General features: G+C 36.0%; 2 protein-coding genes across 3 annotated transcripts in view; one reads left to right on the top strand and one right to left on the bottom strand.

Annotated features, from left to right (window-relative positions):
* Positions 1–175: 175 nt before the first annotated feature.
* On the bottom strand, positions 176–1,671 carry LOC133635607 (uncharacterized). The gene is made up of 2 exons (XM_062028834.1): positions 799–1,671; positions 176–697 (listed from the first exon to the last, which is right to left on the bottom strand). Exon 1 carries the CDS (start codon positions 1,634–1,636, stop codon positions 806–808), a length of 831 nt encoding a protein of 276 aa, XP_061884818.1. The 5' UTR covers positions 1,637–1,671; the 3' UTR covers positions 176–697; positions 799–805.
* Positions 1,672–14,505: 12,834 nt separating this feature from the next.
* LOC133635973 (copine-4-like) overlaps positions 14,506–21,343 on the top strand; it is a 98,361-nt gene continuing 91,523 nt past the window's right edge. Inside the window, exon 1 of one of the 2 annotated variants that reach the window (XM_062029513.1) lies at positions 14,506–14,672. The gene's annotated coding sequence lies outside the window, so the exon portion shown is untranslated. The remainder of the gene's footprint in view (positions 14,673–21,343) is intronic. The other variant, XM_062029514.1, reaches the window with a different exon arrangement.

Here is a 21,343-nt window from a genome sequence, read left to right as displayed (position 1 = left end):
TACCAAAAAAAAAAAAAGCCTTTATGATGCAGTTTGTGATGATTTAATAAGTCAGGGGTGTCAAACTCATTTTAGAGGGGGGGCCACATGGAGAAAAATCTACTCCCAAATGGGCCGAACTGGTAAAATCACGGCACAATGACTTATAGTCTGGTGGCTTAGTGACATTACCGTTACGGAGCGGATAAAAGCGCCAAATTTTTTATGGGCCTTCTTTATGACCTACTGAAGGATTTTAGAAGGGTACTCAAACTTAAATATTGAAAATACCTTTATAGTGCACATAAGTTATTTTGATCAATAACTGCAAAAAACGCCTATACTAAAAAAGGACTAATTCTTGTCATGTGTCCTCCTGCTGCTAGTTTTTACATCATACTTGCACAGGGTGTCTACAGGTAGTGTCTTCACATCCCAGAACAGCCAGAATGCCAATATTTGATTCCATTATGAACCATTTGGCTTTCAAATAAGGCCTCATTATGGACGGAAATAGCAAAAAGTATCATTTTCAGATGATGATTCAAGACCCAGCACATGAAGTATTATCCATAAAACCTTTAATGCAATTATAATGTTAGAACTCTGATTGAGGCCAAAAATAAATTAAAGGGGCAAGTCAGCTGGTGCACATGATCAGCATGGGGGCTGAGGACCAATGGCCTGGATGACTCTTCTTACTACACTATGAAGTAATCTGCACGTGAAACAGGCAAGAAAACAATTGTTGTCACAATTTAAACAAATTGACATGCATCATAATGTGGAAACTTGGTGTATTGGTGTGCATAACTGTACCTGGTGTCTATTTGCAGCAGTTGCATTTGCAAAGTGGAGAACAGTCAATATTAGCATTGCTGCATTTACAGCTGGAACAGTCACCTTTACATGAGCATTTTATCAGCTCTCTGCAGGCAATGGAGACCTCGGGAATGGTTATCCAAACTGGAACCCATGACCCTGTTTCGTCCTTGGTCCATCCAAAGTCCTTTGGAGAAGGAATCACTTGCTGTGTGTCTGTGCTGGTTGCCCAGATTCCTGCCTGAAACACAGCCCGTTTTACATGCTGGAGTAGGGCATCCTGCGTGGGAGGTAATCTCTCCATCGGCCGACTGTCTTGACAGAAGAGTTCCTTCCTTGTTTGACTGATGGAGTTCAAAGGACTGGATCTGTTGTACAGGATCACAGTCAGCCTCTCAAGTGTCTGGAAATGCTCAGAGTCAACTTTTAGTTCCTGGAATGGATGCTTTGCCAGATACATAAATGTTTCTGTAGCAGCATCATAGGCTTGCCAGGCCCTCCAAGCTGACTTCTTGCCTTTTCCGTTAAATGCAGATGTTGTGTCACAACCTGAATATGCGTGGAACATAAGCAGACCTTGTGATTTGGGTTCCCCCAGGCTTTTGCAGATGTGGTTTATGTGGTAATATCTGAACCTTTTTCCCATGCCAAAAGCCACCCAGATGTCAGTCAATGGTTGAAGCACCACCAAATCATAAAATAAACCAGCAAGGATCACGATGACATCAGTGTCCACAGTTCGCACAAGAACTGTCTTTGCTCCCTCCTTCAATGCGCATTGTAGATGGACCACTATCCTTGTGTCTGCCTCCTCATGGTTGCAACAGTCCATCATGCTAGTGGAACCAAAAGCTTGTCCTGACACTGCTTGCCCCGATGTGACATACACAGCTTTGGTTGGTGGCCAGCTGAACTCTTGGATCTTGGATGTCAAGAAATCAAACAACTCCTTCTTGTTGATTGGGTCGCGAAGAAAGTCCATCCAGTTGCCTGGCAACTTTGTCGGGCCTGACACTTTCCTGCGAACACCACGTCCTCTTTTTTCTCGGGTGGACTCCTTCAAGCTGTCAGGGATGTACGTGTCCCATACAACATCCAATCGTTTTGCATCCTGCAGCTGCTTCTGCAGGTAGGGGATGAAAACCTCATTTGCATAAGCATCAAACGTGCTCACTCTAATAGTGGGCAGGCAGTGGACAATTACTGCCCCATCTAGGACTTTGAAGTCATAGGTTGAGGGTGGCTCTGATTGTGCTGGCTGCTCAAGACATTGTAGCAGGTCTGATTTGGTGCCTGTCAGATGAAGTTTTCCAAAGTCTGAGAGAGATGGAGCGAAGGACTGCACCTCATGTGTAAAGAATTCATCCAAATTACTCTCACGGCTCTGCATAGCTACATATAGCTGGCCAAAGAGTGCCACGTTGTTCTGAAGCACTTTAATCTTTTTCCCATCTTTAGACATTGTCTTGCGTCTAGGTTGCCTGAAGACTGCCAAGGAATTCCTTTTAATCGGATCATGGATAGATTGTGTGCGTTCATCAAGCACCTTCTTGACAAACTCCTGATATTGTCTCTTCCCTGTGTCCTCCAGGATGAGCATGGTATGAGAGAATGTCTTTACCCACACTACATGCAGAACATGACATTTTTTCAGCTTTTTTCTTAATTCCGCCTATACTGTACAGGACTTTATGGAGGATGTACCTGTACCAGGTGCCTTGGTAATGCATTTTAGACATCATTTTGAATGTTTATCCATCACTGGACCCAATTAAAAGCAAATTTACCTTCCTAAGTGGAAAAAAACAACAATTTATCAGCAATATACCTTTTATGACTCCGGAATAACATTTTTTAAACAATTTTGTGCACTATATGGGTATTTTCAATATTTAAGTTTGAGTACCCTTCTAAAATCCTTCAGTAGGTCATAAAGAAGGCCTGTAAAAAAATTGGCGCTTTTATCCGCTCCGTAACGGTACGCCTAAAAATGTGCGCTAACCCACCGCACTATAAAAATAAAGACAACTTCAGGTTGTTTTATTTGTTTGAAAATAGAACAAGTACATTCTGAAAATGTACAAATCATAATGTTGTTGTTTTTTTTTTGCACTTACATGTTGTGGTTAATAGTATTCTATCTTTATTTGTCGTTATTTATATTTTCTGAATAAATTATGTGATAATGTTCATCAGTCAACTCACTGGTGTTGATTTTCAATCTATCAAGATAAAAAAATAATATCAAAATCAAATTAAAGCATGTTATTTATGTAGTTTGATCATTTTCCTCGACTGATGTACTAACATCATGTGGTTTATTTTGTACATATGTAGCATCATCTACAAAGATACAAAGAATTGCTATTGTGACATCCAGTGGACACATTTAGAACAGCTGTTTCTTTCATTAAAACATTTCAGGTTACATTTTATACTTGGCAAACTCATCCCGCGGGCCGATAAAACCTGTCCGCGGGCCTGATCCGGCCCTCGGGCCGTACGTTTGACACTCCTGATTTAAGTCCATCCATCCATCCATTTTCTACCGCTTGTCCCTTTTGAGGGCTCGAAATGAACAAAGTCATGTTTACAGGGGCCAGTTTCAGACCAAAGTTAGTTTAACAAATATATACGGTACAGGCCAAAAGTTTGGGACACACTTTCTCCTTATTCAATTGTATTTTATTTTTTTGTTTATTTTTTTCTTCAACTTTATTTCAGTAACAATATGATACAAAAATGTCTAAAAAACAAACAAAACCAAAACCCACAAATAACCATGTTTTTTTTGTAATTTTTTCAAAATATATACATACAAATTAAGTAAATACAACACAAATCTAATAAAAATATATCAAGTATTTTTTTTTAATGTGTCTCTGATGGTAGTTGTGTATTTAGTTGTCTTTAAAAAACAATTTCTTTAAATTTATAATATGCAACATTCAATCAAGAAATAATCATAATCAAAACAATTACAAAAACAGACAAACACACTTTCTCCTCATTCAATTGTATTTTATTTTTTTGTTTATTTTTTTCTTCAACTTTATTTCAGTAACAATATGATACAAAAATTTCTAAAAAAAACAAACAAAACCAAAACCCACAAATAACCATGTTTTTTTTGTCATTTTTTCAAAATGTGTACATACAAATTAAGTAAATACAACACAAAAACTAATAAAAACATCATATCAAGTATTTTTTTTTAAATGTGTCTCTGATGGTAGTTGTGTATTTAGTTGTCTTTAAAAAAAACAAAAAAAAATTATTTATAATATGCAACATTCAATGAAGAAATAATCATAATCAAAACAAGTACAAAAACAGACAAACACACTTTCTCCTCATTCAATTGTATTTTATTTTTTTGTTTATTTTTTCTTCAACTTTATTTCAATAACTATATGATACAAAAAACTCTAAAAAAAAAAAAAAAAAAAAAACCCCGCAAATAACCATGTTTTTGTAATTTTTTCCAAAATATGTACACACAAATTAAGTAAATACAACACAAAACTAATAAAAACATATCAAGTATTTTTTTTAAATGTGTCTCTGATGGTGGTTGTGTATTTAGCTATCTTTAAAAAAAAAAAAAAAAACTTTATTTATAATAAAGTACAGAAACAAGTACAAAAACAGTACAAAACAGCGCCAGTGGGTTGTACACTCAATAAAGTAACTAAAATAGAATGCAACATATACATACCGGTATGTAACAAAATGCCCTGTAATGAGGTGGCGACTTGTCCAAAGTGTACGCCGCCTTCTGCCCGAATGCAGCTGAGATAGGCTCCAGCACCCCCCGCAACCCCGAAAGGGACAAGCGGTAGAAAATGGATGGATGGATGGAAAATGTAAAAAGCTTTTATGATGCAGTTTGTGATGATTTAAGCGAGGGGTCGAAATGAACAAAGTCATGTTTACAGGGGCCAGTTTCAGACCAAAGTTACTTTAACAAATATATACGGTACAGGCCAAAAGTTTGGGACACACCTTCTCCTCATTCAATTGTATTTTACTTTTTTGTTTATTTTTTCTTCAACTTTAATTCAATAATTATATGATACAAAAAATTCTAAAAAATAAATAAATACAAATAAGCATGTCTTTTGTCATTTTTTCAAAATATGTACATACACATTAAGTAAATACAACACAAAACTAATAAAAACATCATATCAAGTATTTTTTTTAAAATGTGTCTCTGATGGTGGTTGTGTTTTAGCTATCTTATTTTTTTTTTAAACCTTTATTTATAATATGCAACATTTATATACAATCAAGAAATAATAATAATCAAAACAAGTACAGAAACAGTACAAAAAAAGTACAAAACAGCACCAGGGGGTTGTAAACTCAACAAAGTAACTGAAATAAAATGCAAAATGTATATATTTAACAAAATGTAAAAATGTAAAAAAGCCTTTAAGTTTGGACACATTTTCTCCTCATTCAATTGTATTTAATTTTTTTGTTTATTTTTTCTTCAACTTTATTTCAATAACAATATTATACAAAAAATTCTAAAAAAAAACAAAAAAACAACTCAAATAAGCATGTCTTCGTAATTTTTTCAAAATATGTACATACAAATTAAGTAAATACAACACAAAACTAATAAAAACATCATATCACAAGTTACTTTTTTAATTTGTCTCTGATGGTTTATTTAGCTATTTAAAAAAAAAACATTTCTTTGTAATATGCAACATATACATACAATCAAGAAATAATAATAATCAAAACAAGTACAGAAATAGTACAAAAACTGTACAAAAGGGGCCAGTTTCAGACTAAAGTTAGTTTAACAAATATATATGGCACAGGCCAAAAGTTTGGACACACCTTCTCCTCATTCAATTGTATTTTATTTTTTTCTTCAACTTATTTACAGGAACAATATGATGCAAAAAATTATTTTAAAAAAACCTGACAAATAACCATATTTTTTGTAATTTTTTCAAAATGTTACATACTAATTAAGTAAATACAACACACAGCTAATAAAAACATCATAGCACATGTTATTTTTTTAATTTGTCTCTGATGATAGTTGTGTATTTAGCTATCTTATTTTTTTTTAAACCTTTATTTATAATATGCAACATTTACATACAATCAAGAAATAATAATATTCAAAACAAGTACAGAAACAGTACAAAAACTGCGCCAGGTGGTTGTAAACTCAATAAAGTAACTAAAATAGAATGCAAAATATATATATGTAACAAAATGTAAAAATGTAAAAAAGCCTTTATGATGCAGTTTGTGATGATTTAAGTGAGGGGTCGAAATGAACAAAGTCATGTTTACAGGAGCCAGTTTCAGACCAAAGTTACTTTAACAAATATATACGGTACAGGCCAAAAGTTTGGACACATTTTCTCCTCATTCAATTGTATTTTATTTTTTTGTTTATTTTTTCTTCAACTTTATTTCAATAACAATATGATACAAAAAATTCTAAAAAAAAAAACTATCAATAACCATGTTTTTTTGTCGTTTTTTCAAAATATGTACATACAAATTAAATAAATACAACACAAAGCTAATAAAAACATCATATCAAGTAATTTTTTAAATGGGTCTCTGATGGTAGTTGTGTATTTAGCTATCTTTTTTTTTTAAAAACTTTATTTATAATATGCAAATACAATCAATAAATAATAATAATCAAAACAAGTACAGAAACAGTACAAAACAGCACCAGGGTGTTGTGAACTCAATAAAGTAACTAAAATAGAATGCAAAATATACTAAATGTAAAAAGCCTTTATGATGCAGTTTGTGACGATTTAAGTGAGGGGTCGAAATGAACAAAGTCATGTTTACAGGGGCCACTTTACAGCTAGAATTCACCAACTCGAGTATTTCATATATATATATATATATATATATATATATATATATATATATATATATATATATATATATATATATATATATATATATATTTATATATATATATATATATGTATGAAATACTTGACTTTCAGTGAATTTGAGCTATATATATATATATATATATATATATATATATATATATATATATATATATATATATATATATATATATATATATACATATATATATATATATATATATATATATATATATATATATATATATATATATATATATATATATATGTATATATATATATATATATATATATATATATATATATATATATATATATATATATATATATATATATTTATTTTATTTACATAAAAGAAATACTTGAAAATCAGTGTTCCGGTGGCTATCCATTTAAATGGCAGTATTGTCCTGTTTAACTTCTCCGTTCATGATGAGTATATACTCATCATGAACGGAGAAGTTAAACAGGTTAAGTTAAACAGACTTCTCCATTGAACACGGTGGCCGAAAACTGCGCAGTTGTGCACTCTACTCTCTAAAAGCCCTAGATGTTATGACGTCATTGGGCAGGCAAGCTGTTTATATTGTGGGAAAGCGGACGTGAGAACAGGCTGTCCCCACTCAGTCTCAGGTCCGCATTGAGCTGGAGGGGGCGTGGCCTCCAGCTCCGGCTGAATACCGGGAGTTTGTCGGGAGAAAATCTCTGCCGGGAGGTTGTCGGGAGAGGCGCTGAATACCGGGATTCTCCCGCTAAAAACGGGAGGGTTGGCAAGTATGCTATGCTGATAGCTGGAAGCAACATCCCGTTCTCATTTGCGGATGTCTTCAACAAATCCGTGAAGGATATGTTCCCGGATTCAGAGATCGCTCGCCAGTACGCAAATGGCATAATATATATTATATTATTATTATTGTCTATTGTGAGCGAACTGTGGTGCTGATTTTCCCCCAGGGATCAATAAAGTACTTTCTATTCTATTCTATTGAATTTGTGTTAATTCTATGTACATTTTGGTTTATACACATGTAAAAGAATGGCTTCTCCCAGATCTCTCACAACAGTCCTCCTGGATGGCAGAGAAATGTTGAAGGAGACTTACACTCTTGGTAATGTCAAGGACATTACAGAGGCGTGCACATCTGCACTGTCGTGCAAAGCAGAAATGATCAGAATTCTGAAGTTCTGCTCAGATTTTAATGAATACATTGACACTGATGTGAACTGCGATGTTGAAAACATGGATACATTCCAAATTCTATTTAAGTCCATTCAATCAGATGTTTGTGATGTCAGTGCCACTGCTGTCACCACACAGGAAATGGAAGTCCAGCGGGTATGTTTGTTCATTTCTTCATGTCTGTTATTTAAGGAAGGTCACTAAACATAATATTCCGTTTAGCGAGCTGGTGTGCCTTTTATGTGAAGTATTATTATCCCAGTGCTTAGATGAAGTGGTAATATCTCTACAGCAGTATACTGGTTCAAATATACGGACTGTTCCTTCAGATTTCAACAGCAGCCAGTGATCTTGATCCTGAGAGTGTGAAGACTCACCTCCAACAAAAACATCCCAGGATGTTTGCATTCTATGAGGAGAATGGGACCCTTACAGAAAAATGGGGAAGGGTACTGGTAACAACTGCCGTCAGTTTCCTTGTTGAAAAAAAGGGATTGTAAGTAGACATTTGTCACTTTTATTTTGAACTACAGGAGGTGTAATGTTATGCCCAATGTTAATGTGTACTTTTTCTTCTTCATTATGTTTTTCCTCAGTTATCCAGTAAGTGCGGACAAAAACTCCTCGCCAGAACAATTGTGACACTTTTCCCATCACTTAACATCAAGATGGAGGACGAAAAAGAAGGATATGTAAGGGAATGTTGTTAAGAGTGTGAAACACACATTACGTCGATTGATTCTGATAGTACCTCATTAGATCACTGTTTTATTTGCGTTTTATTTGTACTCTGTGTTGTAAAGGAACACTTCTACGACCCAACAAGCCACACTGGCTTTCTGGAAGATAAGCTGAATAATATCCACCAAAAACTAAGGGATGATCAGCGCTGTTAATGCAGAAGGGGTGGCTCATCTGAAGTCAGTGTTCGACTTGAAGAAGTTACAGAAAGTGATGAGTCTGTCCAAGAATGGATAACTGTGATCAAAAGGATGAAGCCTAGTCTAATATGCCGGCAGCGGTGAAGTTTGGATCAGGGGGCCCCAAACTTTTTGACTCTGGTCCTCTACCAGAGGCCTGAGAGTTTGAGGGTTCTGCGCAGTATCTTGGTTGTTCCTAGGACTGCGCTCTTCTGGACTGAGGCTTCAGATGTTTGTTGCTGGGATTTGTTGGAGCCACTTTCCCATTTTGGGGGTTACTGCCCCCAAGCGCCCCCACTACCAAGGGGACCACACTAGCCTTGATGTTCCAGCTGCTCTTTCAACCCTTGGTACTTCTCAAGTTTCTCGTGTTCCTTCTTCCTGATGTTGGCGTCAGCTGGGATTGCCACATCTATATCTATATCTATACAGTATATATATATATATATATATATATATATATATATATATATATATATATATATATATATATATATATATATATATAGTCCGGCACAGATTTTCCTCCACGCGGCCCCTGAGCTAAAATGAGTTTGACACCCCCGGTTTAGCGCAAATAGTCCAACTTTCCAACTTTAAAAGTTGCATCATTTGAATAAATAAATAAATAAACAAATAAATAAATATATACCGTATATTACCAAATAACCGCCCATGTCCTAATAGCCGCTTGGGGTCTGACCCCATTTTGTGAATTAACCGCCTCTTCCTAATAACCGCCTATGTCCAAATAGCTGCCCATGGGCTGTTATTTGCATGATTTAGATTAAAATCATATTGATTTCATTAAGCCCAATTTATAAGCTAAAAGGAAAAGCAAAGGTGCGGTAATTCTGGTAATTACGGTAACAGCAGACTCGTGGAGTCCAGAGAGTTACATGACAATCAAAGGCTAGAAAAGAATGGAAAGTACTTTATTGATCCCTGGGGGAAATTCAGCACCACAGTTCGCTCAAAATAGACAAGAATAATAATACATAATATAATATATTATATATATAATATATAAGTATATTCTACATATACTCTACATTTAAGTGCAGTCAAGGAACATATGCATTATACATATATAATCTGTGCCGTGATGGCTTACGCTACGTGGGGATTCTGCGTAATCAACATATTGCAATGGGTCACCGCATATAGCGTAACACACACTCAACGACAACAACAAACCCACGAGGAAAAAAGTTTCAACATGGCGAGCAACAGTAGCGGTGAGTTGAATGAACAGGATACCGGTACACCACAACTGATGGACGGGAATACTTTAAGGGGGAAGAAGAACAGAAAGTTTGACTTCAAGTTCAAGCTAGCGGTTGTGAAGTCTGCGGAGCAGAATTCTGGTTTGGCACCGGCCAGGAAGTTTAACGTTGACCCAAAACGTGTACGAGAATGGAAACAAAAAAAGGGAGAACTACTATCTCAGTCGGCAATCGATGGGAAACGGGCTCGCTTATCTGGTGGAGGTAGGAAGAAAGTGAGCGACGAGCTTGATGCTAATTTGTGTCAGTGGACACATCACGTTCGTGGACTGAACCACCGTGTGTCCCGCAAAATGATCCGCATTAAGGCCAAGGAGTTGTGTTTGGTGCCACGAGTGGCTGGCTTAATCGATTCCTGCGGCGGAACAACTTTACCCTCAGGAGAACAACTGTTGCACAGAAGGACGCTCCCGTCGAGAAGAACTTGTGATTGAAGAGGAGGATGATGATGAGGGGGGTGAGGGAGAGGAGTGGGAGGAAGAGGGAGGGGAGGAGGAGGAGGATGATGAGTGGGGTTGAGTTGCATTTGGGGTTGCGTTTGCTGCAGTATTATTGTTTTGATGGTTTTATACAGTACTTGGTACCATAATTTTATTTTTCCTGTATGCTGCTTTATTTAAAACTTGGAGTACTGTAGCCTTTGTTTTATTTAAGTGACAGTCTTATTGTTCTGTTTTGATGGTGGGTTTTATACTTGAGTACTTGGTACCATAATTGTATTTTTCCCGGTAGGCTGCTTTATTTAAAAAGTTTCTTTATTTTTAGTATTGGTATTCTATTTGACAATTGTTGCACTACTGCCATGTTGAGGCCTTGTTGATCTCTTGTCTTTTGATAGCCTACCTCAGGGGTCACCAACCTTTCTGAAAGCAAGAGCTACTTCTTGGGTACTGATTAATGCGAAGGGCTACCAGTTTGATGCACACTTAAATAAATTGCCAGAAATAGCCAATTTGCTCAATTTACCTTTAACTCTATGTTATTATTAATAATTAATGATATTTATCTTTGTGGAAACACTGATCATCTTAATGATTTCTCACAATAAATATATATAGAAACAGATAAATATCAATATGCAACACTTTATTTTTATATTTTCTCTAAGTGCACATTTTTCAAATTGAACATTTTCAAATGATCACTTCTAAGACAGTCTTGTGAAATTACAATATCCCATTATAACTAGCTAGCCACTAACATTTTTTAACAAATCATGAATTACAAATAATAACTCATGTAAAATACAAAAGTCAACTCTCAAATTTTTAAATAAATCATGTCACACTTTGAACTGGACACCAAATCTGTTATCTGTTTCTTTGTCAGTTAGTGAAGACCAAGTCTTTAAAATATTTTCTTGGATTTTTAAATTTTTTTTGAGTTTTGTCTCTCTTAGAATAAAAAATGTCGAGCAAAGCGAGACCAGCTTGCTAGTAAATAAATAACATTTAAAAAATAGAGGCAGCTCACTGGTAAGTGCTGCTATTTGAGCTATTTTTAGAACAGGCCAGCGGGCTACTCATCTGGTCCTTACGGGCTACCTGGTGCCCGCGGGCACCGCGTTGGTGACCCCTGGCCTACCTCATGTTGATCTCTTGTTTTTTTGTTTGTATGTTTACAATAGCTTTTACATTTTAAAGTTTTTTGTACGAAAAAAAATAAATACTGGACAGTAACCATTGTAACCAAATAATGGCCTGGTGCAGGCTGGTGCAAAAATAAATAAAAGCCTTGTGCAAATAACAGCCTGCTTCTTTTAAACGCCTGTCTCCAAAATCGATTTTGTGAAATAAACGCCCGGGCTACTATTTGGTAATATACGGTATATATATATATATATATATATATATATATATATATATATATATATATATATATATATATATATATATATATATATATATATATATATATATATATATATATATATATATATATATATATATATATATATATATATATATATATATATATATATACACACACATATATATATATATATATATATATATATATATATATATATATATATATATATATATATATATATATATATATATATATATATATATATATATATATATATACAGGGACGTGCACATGATTATAGAGGGGCAGGGGCTCAAATTCAGAAAAGGGCAGGAATTTTTTTTTTGGTCCTTTACACCAGTGTTTTTCAACCTTTTTTGAGCCAAGGCACATTTTTTGCGTTGAAAAAATCCGGAGGCACACCACCAGCAGAAATCTTTAAAAAAACGAAACTCAGTTGACAGTAAAAAGTTGTTGTCGCAATTGTCGGATATTAATTCAAACCATAACCATAACCAACCATGCATCACTATAGCACTTGTCTCAAAGTAGGTCTACTGTCACGACCCGTCACATCCCGCCGTCACATCCTACCGTGACTTATTTTGAGTTTCTCTGTGTTTTCCTGTGTGTAGTGTTTTAGTTCTTGTCTTGCGCTCCTATTTTGGTGATTTGTCATGTCATGTACAGATGTACTCTGTGGACACCGTCTGCTCCACACGCTGTAAGTCTTTGCTGTCGTCCAGCATTCTGTTTTTGTTTACTTTGTAGCCAGTTCAGTTTTAGTTTCGTTCTGCATAGCTTTCCCTAAGCTTCAATGCCTTTTCTTAGGGGCACTCACCTTTTGTTTATTTTTGGTTTAAGCATTAGACACCTTTTTACCTGCTCGCTGCTTCCCGTTGTTTCCGACATCTACAAAGCAATTAGCTACCGGCTAACACCTACTGATATGGAAGAGTATTACATGGTTACGACGCAGAGCTCTAGGCAGCACCGACAATCAACAACAACACATAATTTGCAGACTATAATTACTGGTTTGCAAAAAATATTTTTAACCTAAATAGGTGAAATTACATAATCTCCCACGGCACACCAGACTGTGTCTCACGGCACACTAGTGTGCCCCGGCACAGTGGTTGAAAAACACTGCTTTACACAATACGGAAATTAATGTAAAATTAAATTTGCTAATAGGAAGCTAACTACTTAGCTGTGTGTCCTTTGTAGGTAAAAGTGATTGCCATTTCTTTTGTGTCAACAAATTATGGTCATAATGAGTTAATTCACATTATCATAGGCTTGGAAGACATGAAAAGCAACAAAACACTGGTTTATTATTAGGCTATTTATTGTTAAAGATAAGCACTTTCATATTGAACATTGAACAGTGCAACATGAACTTTGGAAAAAAATACAAAAATAAATACCCAAATGCAATGTGAAAATCTGTCCTTCTTCCCTTAACTTGATGAAAACACCATCAAGTTGTAACTATATATATATATATATATATAGTTACAACTTGATGGTGTTTTCATATATATATATATATATGTGTTTTTATATATATATATATATATATATATATATATATATATATATATATATATATATATATATATATATATATATATATATATATATATATATATATATATATATATATATATATATATATATATATATATACAACTTGATGGTGTTTTCATCAAGTTAAGGGAAGAAGGACAGATTTTCACATTGCATTTGGGTATTTATTTTTGTATTTTTTTCCAAAGTTCATGTTGCACTGTTCAATGTTCAATATTAAAGTGCTTATCTTTAACAATAAATAGCCTAGAATAATAAACCAGTGTTTTGTTGCTTTTCATGTCTTCCAAGCCTATGATAATGTGAATTAACTCATTATGACCATAATTTGTTGACACAAAAGAAATGGCAATCACTTTTACCTACAAAGGACACAGAGCTAAGTAGTTAGCTTCCTATTAGCAAATTTAGTTTTACATTAATTTCCATATTGTGTAAAGGACCAAAAAAAAAATTTCCTGCCCTTTTCTGACTTATATATATATATATATATATATAGTGTCCGGCACAGATTTTCCTCCATGCGGCCCCTGAGCTAAAATGAGTTTGACACCCCCGGTTTAGCGCAAATAGTCCAACTTTCCAACTAAAGTCACATCATTTGAGTGCGCATCGCATTTGAAATGTTATTAAATCTCATCTCGATGCCGCAGAAGGGTCTTTTTACGGTCTCAGGTGTGCGGTCATCGCTTATTATAAAACCACTGAAGCGCATCTGAGCCAATCAAAGTGGAGAAGCGTAAAAGCCACGTGTTCAATGCGCCCAGCGGCCACCAGAGGGCGCCGAAGGACCGCGCTCGTTTGGCCCAAGCGGCTCCCCGGGATGCGGCGCGCGGTTCCCCCCAGCGGAGTCAGCGGATTACAAACTCCAGTTAAGTGGCGCCGCCGTCCCCGCGTCCTTCTTCCACATCTCTCATCCCGGGTGAACCCGGGGAAAAAGGAGCGCGTCCTCGCCCGGGTTGGCGGGGGGTAGGGTGGTGGGGGGTGGGGGAAATTGTCCACGCAGCGGCGCTGATCTCTCGGATGTCAGCATTCCGAGTCCGCGCCATCCCGCTCCGGCTCTGCGGTGTTTAGGAGGTGGAAGATGGGTCCCGAGGCGGCGAGGTAGGTGCCCGCGATTGTCGCGTCAACAGCGGGGGAAGTTCTTCACCTCGCTCGGATCTTTTCTCAAAGTCTCATTTTGGGGGTGAGTTGATGTGTTTTTTGTTTTTTTTTAACAATGTGCATGAAAAGTGTTAAAAAGGAAGGCTTCCTATTGCGGTTTAACACAGCAAAATAGTACTTTCATGGCTACTTTTTAAAGGCAGTTCTGCAGAAAGTCTTGATTTTTTTTTGGCCCCCCCTTAAGGAGCCCATTGATGGCCACCATTGCATAACAGGCCAACTCACCTCTGTGCTGAAAGGCGATGCCTCTGCGTCTCGTCTGATAATCAATAAGAGCAGTAACACACACTTGAGTGTCACGGCCCTTCTTTCCTGCGACTGCATCATTAATGTCACATCCGTCACGGTGACACCCGCACGGGCGAAAAGGTGAGCGCGCACGCGAGTCAAGGGGTCACGGCGATACGGAACACGGATTGATTGTCACAGTGTGTGCAGAGTAAAGAGCTGACAGGATTTTATAGGACGTCTTATATTTTTTTGGCGGGGGATGTTTTTGATTTACTATGCAATTTCACAAACTTTGTGCGGCATATATATATATATATATATGGCACAGGTGTCAAACTCAAGGCCCCCGGGGGCCAAATCTGGCCTGCCACATTATTTTATGCGGCCTGGAAATAATGTGCGTTAATAAAATGCTTACCGTATTATACCGGATGGTCTATTTTTGATCATTTTTCATACATTAGGCGCACCGGGTTATAAGGCACATTAAAGGGGTCACATTATGATTATTTTTTCTAAATGTAAAATACTTCCTTGTGGTCTACACCAGTGTTTTTCAACCACTAGTGTACCGTGAGATATTGTCTGGTGTGCCGTGGGAGATTATGTAATTTCACCTAATTGTGTTAAAAAAATATTTTTTTTGCAAACCAGTAATTATAGTCTGCAAATGATGTGTTGTTGTTGACAGATTGCTGGACGACAGCAAAGACTTGCAGCGTGTGGAGCCGCAGGCGGCGTCCACAAAGTACATCCGTACATGACATGACGATGAACATCAAAATAGGAGCGCAAGACAAGAACAAAAACACCAAAAAAAACTCCAAATAAGTCACGGCGTGATGTGACAGGTCATGACAGTACACCTACTTTGAGACAAGAGCTATAGTGAAGCATGGTTGGTTATGGTTTGAATATCCAACAATTGCGAGAATAACTTTTTACTGTCAATATTGGCTGCTGAGTTTAATTTTTTTATGTTTTCTGCTCGTGGTGTGCCTCGAAATTTTTTAAATGAAAAAAATGTGCCTTGGCTCAGAAAAGGTTGAAAAACACTGGTCTACACTGTAAAAAAAAATCCTATTTTTATGGTTAATTTACTCTAAATTTCTACTGTCATTTTTCTATTTTTTTCAAATAGTTTATAAAACTGTAGAATTGAAGACATTATCCGTAAATAAACAATCCACCTGTTATTTTAAGTAATATGCCAGTAATGACAAACTATGTGCACTACCGTTCAAAAGTTTGGGGTCACCCAAACAATTTTGTGGAATAGCCTACATTTCTAAGAACAAGAATAGACTGTCGAGTTTCAGATGAAAGTTCTCTTTTTCTGGCCATTTTGAGCGTTTAATTGACCCCACGAATGTGATGCTCCAGAAACTCAATCTGCTCAAAGGAAGGTCAGTTTTGTAGCTTCTGTAATGAGCTAAACTGTTTTCAGATGTGTGAACATGATTGCACAAGAGTTTTATAATCATCAATTAGCCTTCTGAGCCAATGAGCAAACACATTGTACCATTAGAACACTGGAGTGATAGTTGCTGGAAATGGGCCTCTATACACCTATGTAGATATTGCACCAAAAACCAGACATTTGCAGCTAGAATAGTCATTTACCACATTAGCAATGTATAGAGTGTATTTCTTCAAAGTTAAGACTAGTTTAAAGTTATCTTCATTGAAAAGTACAGTGCTTTTCCTTCAAAAATAAGGACATTTCAATGTGACCCCAAACTTTTGAACGGTAGTGTATATTTCTATTTTTTTTACAGAAAAATACCAAATTAATTATACATAGCATTTTCCGTTTTCTTAAATTACTTTCAAATTCATGTAAAATTACAGTAATTATCTTTCATTAAATATGTAGCTTGTTCTATAAATGTCTATGTCCATACTAACAATCTAACACAGGGGTGTCAAACTCAAATACAAAGTGGGCCAAAATTTAAAACTGAACAAAGCCGCGGGCCAAGGTTAAACAAATTAACCTTTAACGTACTCTACGAGCTATCGTCACGTCCGCTTTTCATCCATTCTAACATCGTTCAGACCCAGTCACGAGATATGTGCGGCTTGTGTACGCACACTCGAGCGAATGCAACGCATACATCGTCAACAGCGATACAGGTTACACTGAGAGTGCAAGTATAAAAAACTTTAACACTGTTAGAAATATACGCCACACTGTGAATCCACACCAAACAAGAATGACAAACACATTCTCTTACGATTAATACGAGACGGATCGGCCAACGAACCCCCACATATGTTATACCGTCGGAAAGGTCTCACCCGCGCCTAAGGCGGTACTTTTAGTTGGCAACATTTCGTGTTACCATGGCAACACTATTCACAAATAAACAAAAAATGGGCCAATTTAATGGGTACATACCCTTTTAATGGTATTTAATTGCTTTGAGACAAACGCCAAAAAGACAAGATTACCTCCTCTTGTAGCTCAGCCATACTTTCACGTCTCGTTTTGTTCACACACTTGTCTTCTTTCGACACAAGCTAACTGATAGCATGCTAACATAAGCATGATATTTTTTTAACTACATTTGTTTCCGTTTACCCCAGAGTCAAATAACTTGGTACATGACACTTGTTAACTGTTAGTATGCAAACATTAGCAAGCTAATAGTAGCATGCTAGCTTTTTCACTTTTTTCTCTACTTCCGCAGCCTTACAGCCGTGTTACTTGATATGTGAGACATGCTAACTGATAGCATGCCATCGTTAGCACACATGCTAAGTGTTACATTCAAATGTTTTAGGCTAGCTCTATAGCTCATTTTGTACAGTTACACCAAAAAACTCACGGATTCGGACACTCGGCACCATCTTCGACGACCCCCGGCCAGAGGTCCAGTGCACAGATAGCAGGCCCATCCAAAATTTCCGTGGGAATGTTCTAGTTTCTATTAATGCACGTGTGTCCAAAGTGCAATTTTAATGTTGATGATGTGCATTTATTAGGGAAAAAAAGAACAAGGGTTATGGCAAGCAGAAAACAATTATTATTTCAACTATTTTACCTAAAATACGCGTTGTGGCTATAAAGTGTGTTTTATCCGAATGCTCGATTAAACGAACCAATTAATCGATTGATCACCCGATTACTAAAATAATCGATAGCTGCAGCCCAACCTGCTCGGTCCAGCCTCAATCCTATACTGATTTAGGGTCCAGAGTGCTAGAAAACGTGATAAAAGCTCAATATCTGCTCATTGTCCAGTGCGACACTTAAGGCGCCAGGGGGTTTACGCACGCAGCTCAAACCAATGATTGAGTGTCGAGAGCACTAGCCAATGAGCTAAACGCTGACGCTGTTGGTTCGTTGTCCGGCGCTACTTTTAAGTTCCATCAATGCTTACTGAGCTGTGGTGTGAACTTTAAAAAATATTGGTTTGACCTTTCGAGCAAATTTCCTGCAAAAAATGTTGGCCTAACTCCAAATTGGACCCCTTTTGGGTAGTTTAGTGGTTTCTTTTGTACTTGTATATACCAATTGACAGGGAAACTGGGCCGTTTCCTCCACCTCAGGGAGTCTTGCAAAAGCTGTTGACAACGTGCTTTTAAGGCAGAATGCTAACTTCAGTCGCGATCATTGTCATCTGCTCTCGACTGGAACAAATAAGCACTGGCACACACCCACACCCACACCGACGGACACACTCAAGTCAGCACCAGGCAAAATACACGTACGGTAACACAACATGTCACCTTGGCCCGCATATCATACTCCTGTCCTGTGGTTTTGGTCTATGTCTGCATGTTACTGTACACACTGCCCATTCAACCCACTTGGCTAAAAATAATCAACCAACACACACATTGAACATGAATTATGGAGGACAGAGAGAGCCAGATCCAGGTCAGAGTCAGACCCAGTTCCAGGAGCTAACATCCCCAAGGAGAACACTACTAGACCACTGCATTAATATTCACTTTGTACCATCAAGCACATCAGCAGACCTGCGGTTGTCCTTTGGGGTGAGACTAACTGGACTGAAGGCCAGCAATAACATATGTTATAGATTCAGACAATGGATCCATACATGTTTATATGGAGCAGGAATATCATTGCTGTTAGCATTGGACAAATTAACATTTATGAGTGGGAATAAAAGACTAATTGATGCTGCTGAAAAGACTTAAAAAACATATTACACTCATGTAAAGTCAATAAAATGTTTGATATAAAGCATTAAAATCATTGTTCTTAGTATTAGACAAATTAATATTTATGAGTGGAAACAAAAGACTAATTGATGCTGCTGAAAAGACTTAAAAAACATATTACACTTATGTAAAGTCAATAACATGTTTGATATGGAGCATTAAAATAATTGTTCTTAGCATTGGACAAATGAATATTTATGAGTGGAAACAAAAGGATAATTGATGCTGCTGCAAAGACTTAGAAAACATGTCACACTCATGTAAAGTCAATAAAATGTTTGATATGGAGCATTAAAATCATTGTTCTTAGCATTGGACAAATGAATATTTATGAGTGGAAACAAAAGGATTATCCATGCTGCGGCAATGCCTTAAAAACATGTCACACTCATGTAAAGGCAATACAATATTTGATATGGAGCATTAACATCGTTGATCTTAGCATTGGACAAATGAATACTTATGAGTGGAAACAAAAGGATAATTGATGCTGACGCAAAGCCTTAAAACATACCACACTGATGTAAAGTCAATAAAATATTTGATATGGAGCATTAAAATCATTGTACTTAGCATTGGACAAATTAATATTTATGAGTGGAAACAAAATGATTATCCATGTTGCTGCAATGCCTTAAAAAGCATATCAGACTCATGTAAAGTCAATAAAATGTTTGACATGGAGTATTTAATCATTGTTAGCATTGAAAAAAAAAAAATTATGAGTGGAAACAAAAGGAATATCCATGCTGCTGCAATGCCTTAAAAACATGTCACACTTATGTAAAGGCAATACAATATTTGATATGGAGCATTCAAATCATTGTTCTTAGCATTGGACAAATGAATATTTTTGAGTGGAAACAAAATTATTATCCATGCTGCTACAATGCCTTAAAAAGCATATCACACTCATGTAAAGTCAATAAAATGTTTGACATGGAGCCTTAAAATCATTATTGTTAGCAATGGTGAAATTAACATTTATGAATGGAAACAAAAGGATTAACGATGCTGCTGCAAAGCCTTAAAAAACAACACACTAAAGTCAATAAAACATTTACTATGCAACAGTAAAATCATTGTTGTTAGCATTGGAAAAATGCACATTTATGAGTGGAAACAAAATGATTATCGATGCTGCTGCAGTGCCTTAAAAAATATCACAGTCCTGTAAAGTCAATAAAATGTTTGATATGGAGCATTAAAATCATTGTACTTAGCATTGGACAAATTAATATTTATGAGTGGAAACAAAAGGATTATCCATGTTGCTGCAATGCCTTAAAAAACATATCAGACTCATGTAAAGTCAATAAAATGTTTGACATGGATTATTTAATCATTGTTAGCATTGAAAAAAAAAAATTATAAGTGGAAACAAAAGGAATATCCATGCTGCTGCAATGCCTTAAAAACATGTCACACTTATGTAAAGGCAATACAATATTTGATATGGAGCATTCAAATCATTGTTCTTAGCATTGGACAAATGAATATTTTTGAGTGGAAACAAAATTATTATCCATGCTGCTGCAATGCCTTAAAAAGCATATCACACTCATGTAAAGTCAATAAAATGTTTGACATGGAGCCTTAAAATCATTATTGTTAGCAATGGTGAAATTAACATTTATGAATGGAAACAAAAGGATTAACGATGCTGCTGCAAAGCCTTAAAAAATAACACACTAAAGTCAATAAAACATTTACTATGCAACAGTACAATCATTGTTGTTAGCATTGGAAAAATGCACATTTATGAGTGGAAACAAAAGGATTATCGATGCTGCTGCAATGCCTTCAAAAACACATCACACTCATGTAAAGTCAATAAAATGTTTGATATGGAGCAGTAAAATCATTGTTGTTTGCATTGGAAAGATTCACATTTATGAGCGGAAACAAAAGGATTATCGATGCTGCTGCAGTGCCTTAAAAAATATTACAGTCCTGTTAAGTCAATAAAGTGTTGGATATGGAGCATTGTTCTTAGCATTGGACAAATGAACATTTACGAGTGGAAACAAAAAGATAATTGATGCTGCTGCAAAGACTTAAAAAGCATATCACACTCATGTAAAGTCAATAAAAGGTTTGATATGGAGCATTAAAATCATTGTTCTTAGCAATATTTATGAGTGGAAACAAAATGACTATCGATGCTGCTGCATGGCCTTAAAAAAACATCACACTCTTGTCAAGTCAATAAAATGGATACTATAAGACATTTTAATTGTACACCAGTGGGTAGTCAGTGTTCCATCT

This window comes from Entelurus aequoreus, linkage group LG20, assembly GCF_033978785.1.
Source record: "Entelurus aequoreus isolate RoL-2023_Sb linkage group LG20, RoL_Eaeq_v1.1, whole genome shotgun sequence".
Lineage (NCBI taxonomy): Eukaryota > Metazoa > Chordata > Actinopteri > Syngnathiformes > Syngnathidae > Entelurus > Entelurus aequoreus.
Note: the sequence above shows the minus strand (reverse complement) of the source record. Positions and strands in the feature narration are given on the sequence as shown.

Coding starts and splice junctions, on each gene's coding strand:
- LOC133635607 (XM_062028834.1), bottom strand. CDS start 1,636: ATGATGGACTGTTGCAACCATGAGGAGGCAGACACAAGGATAGTGGTC.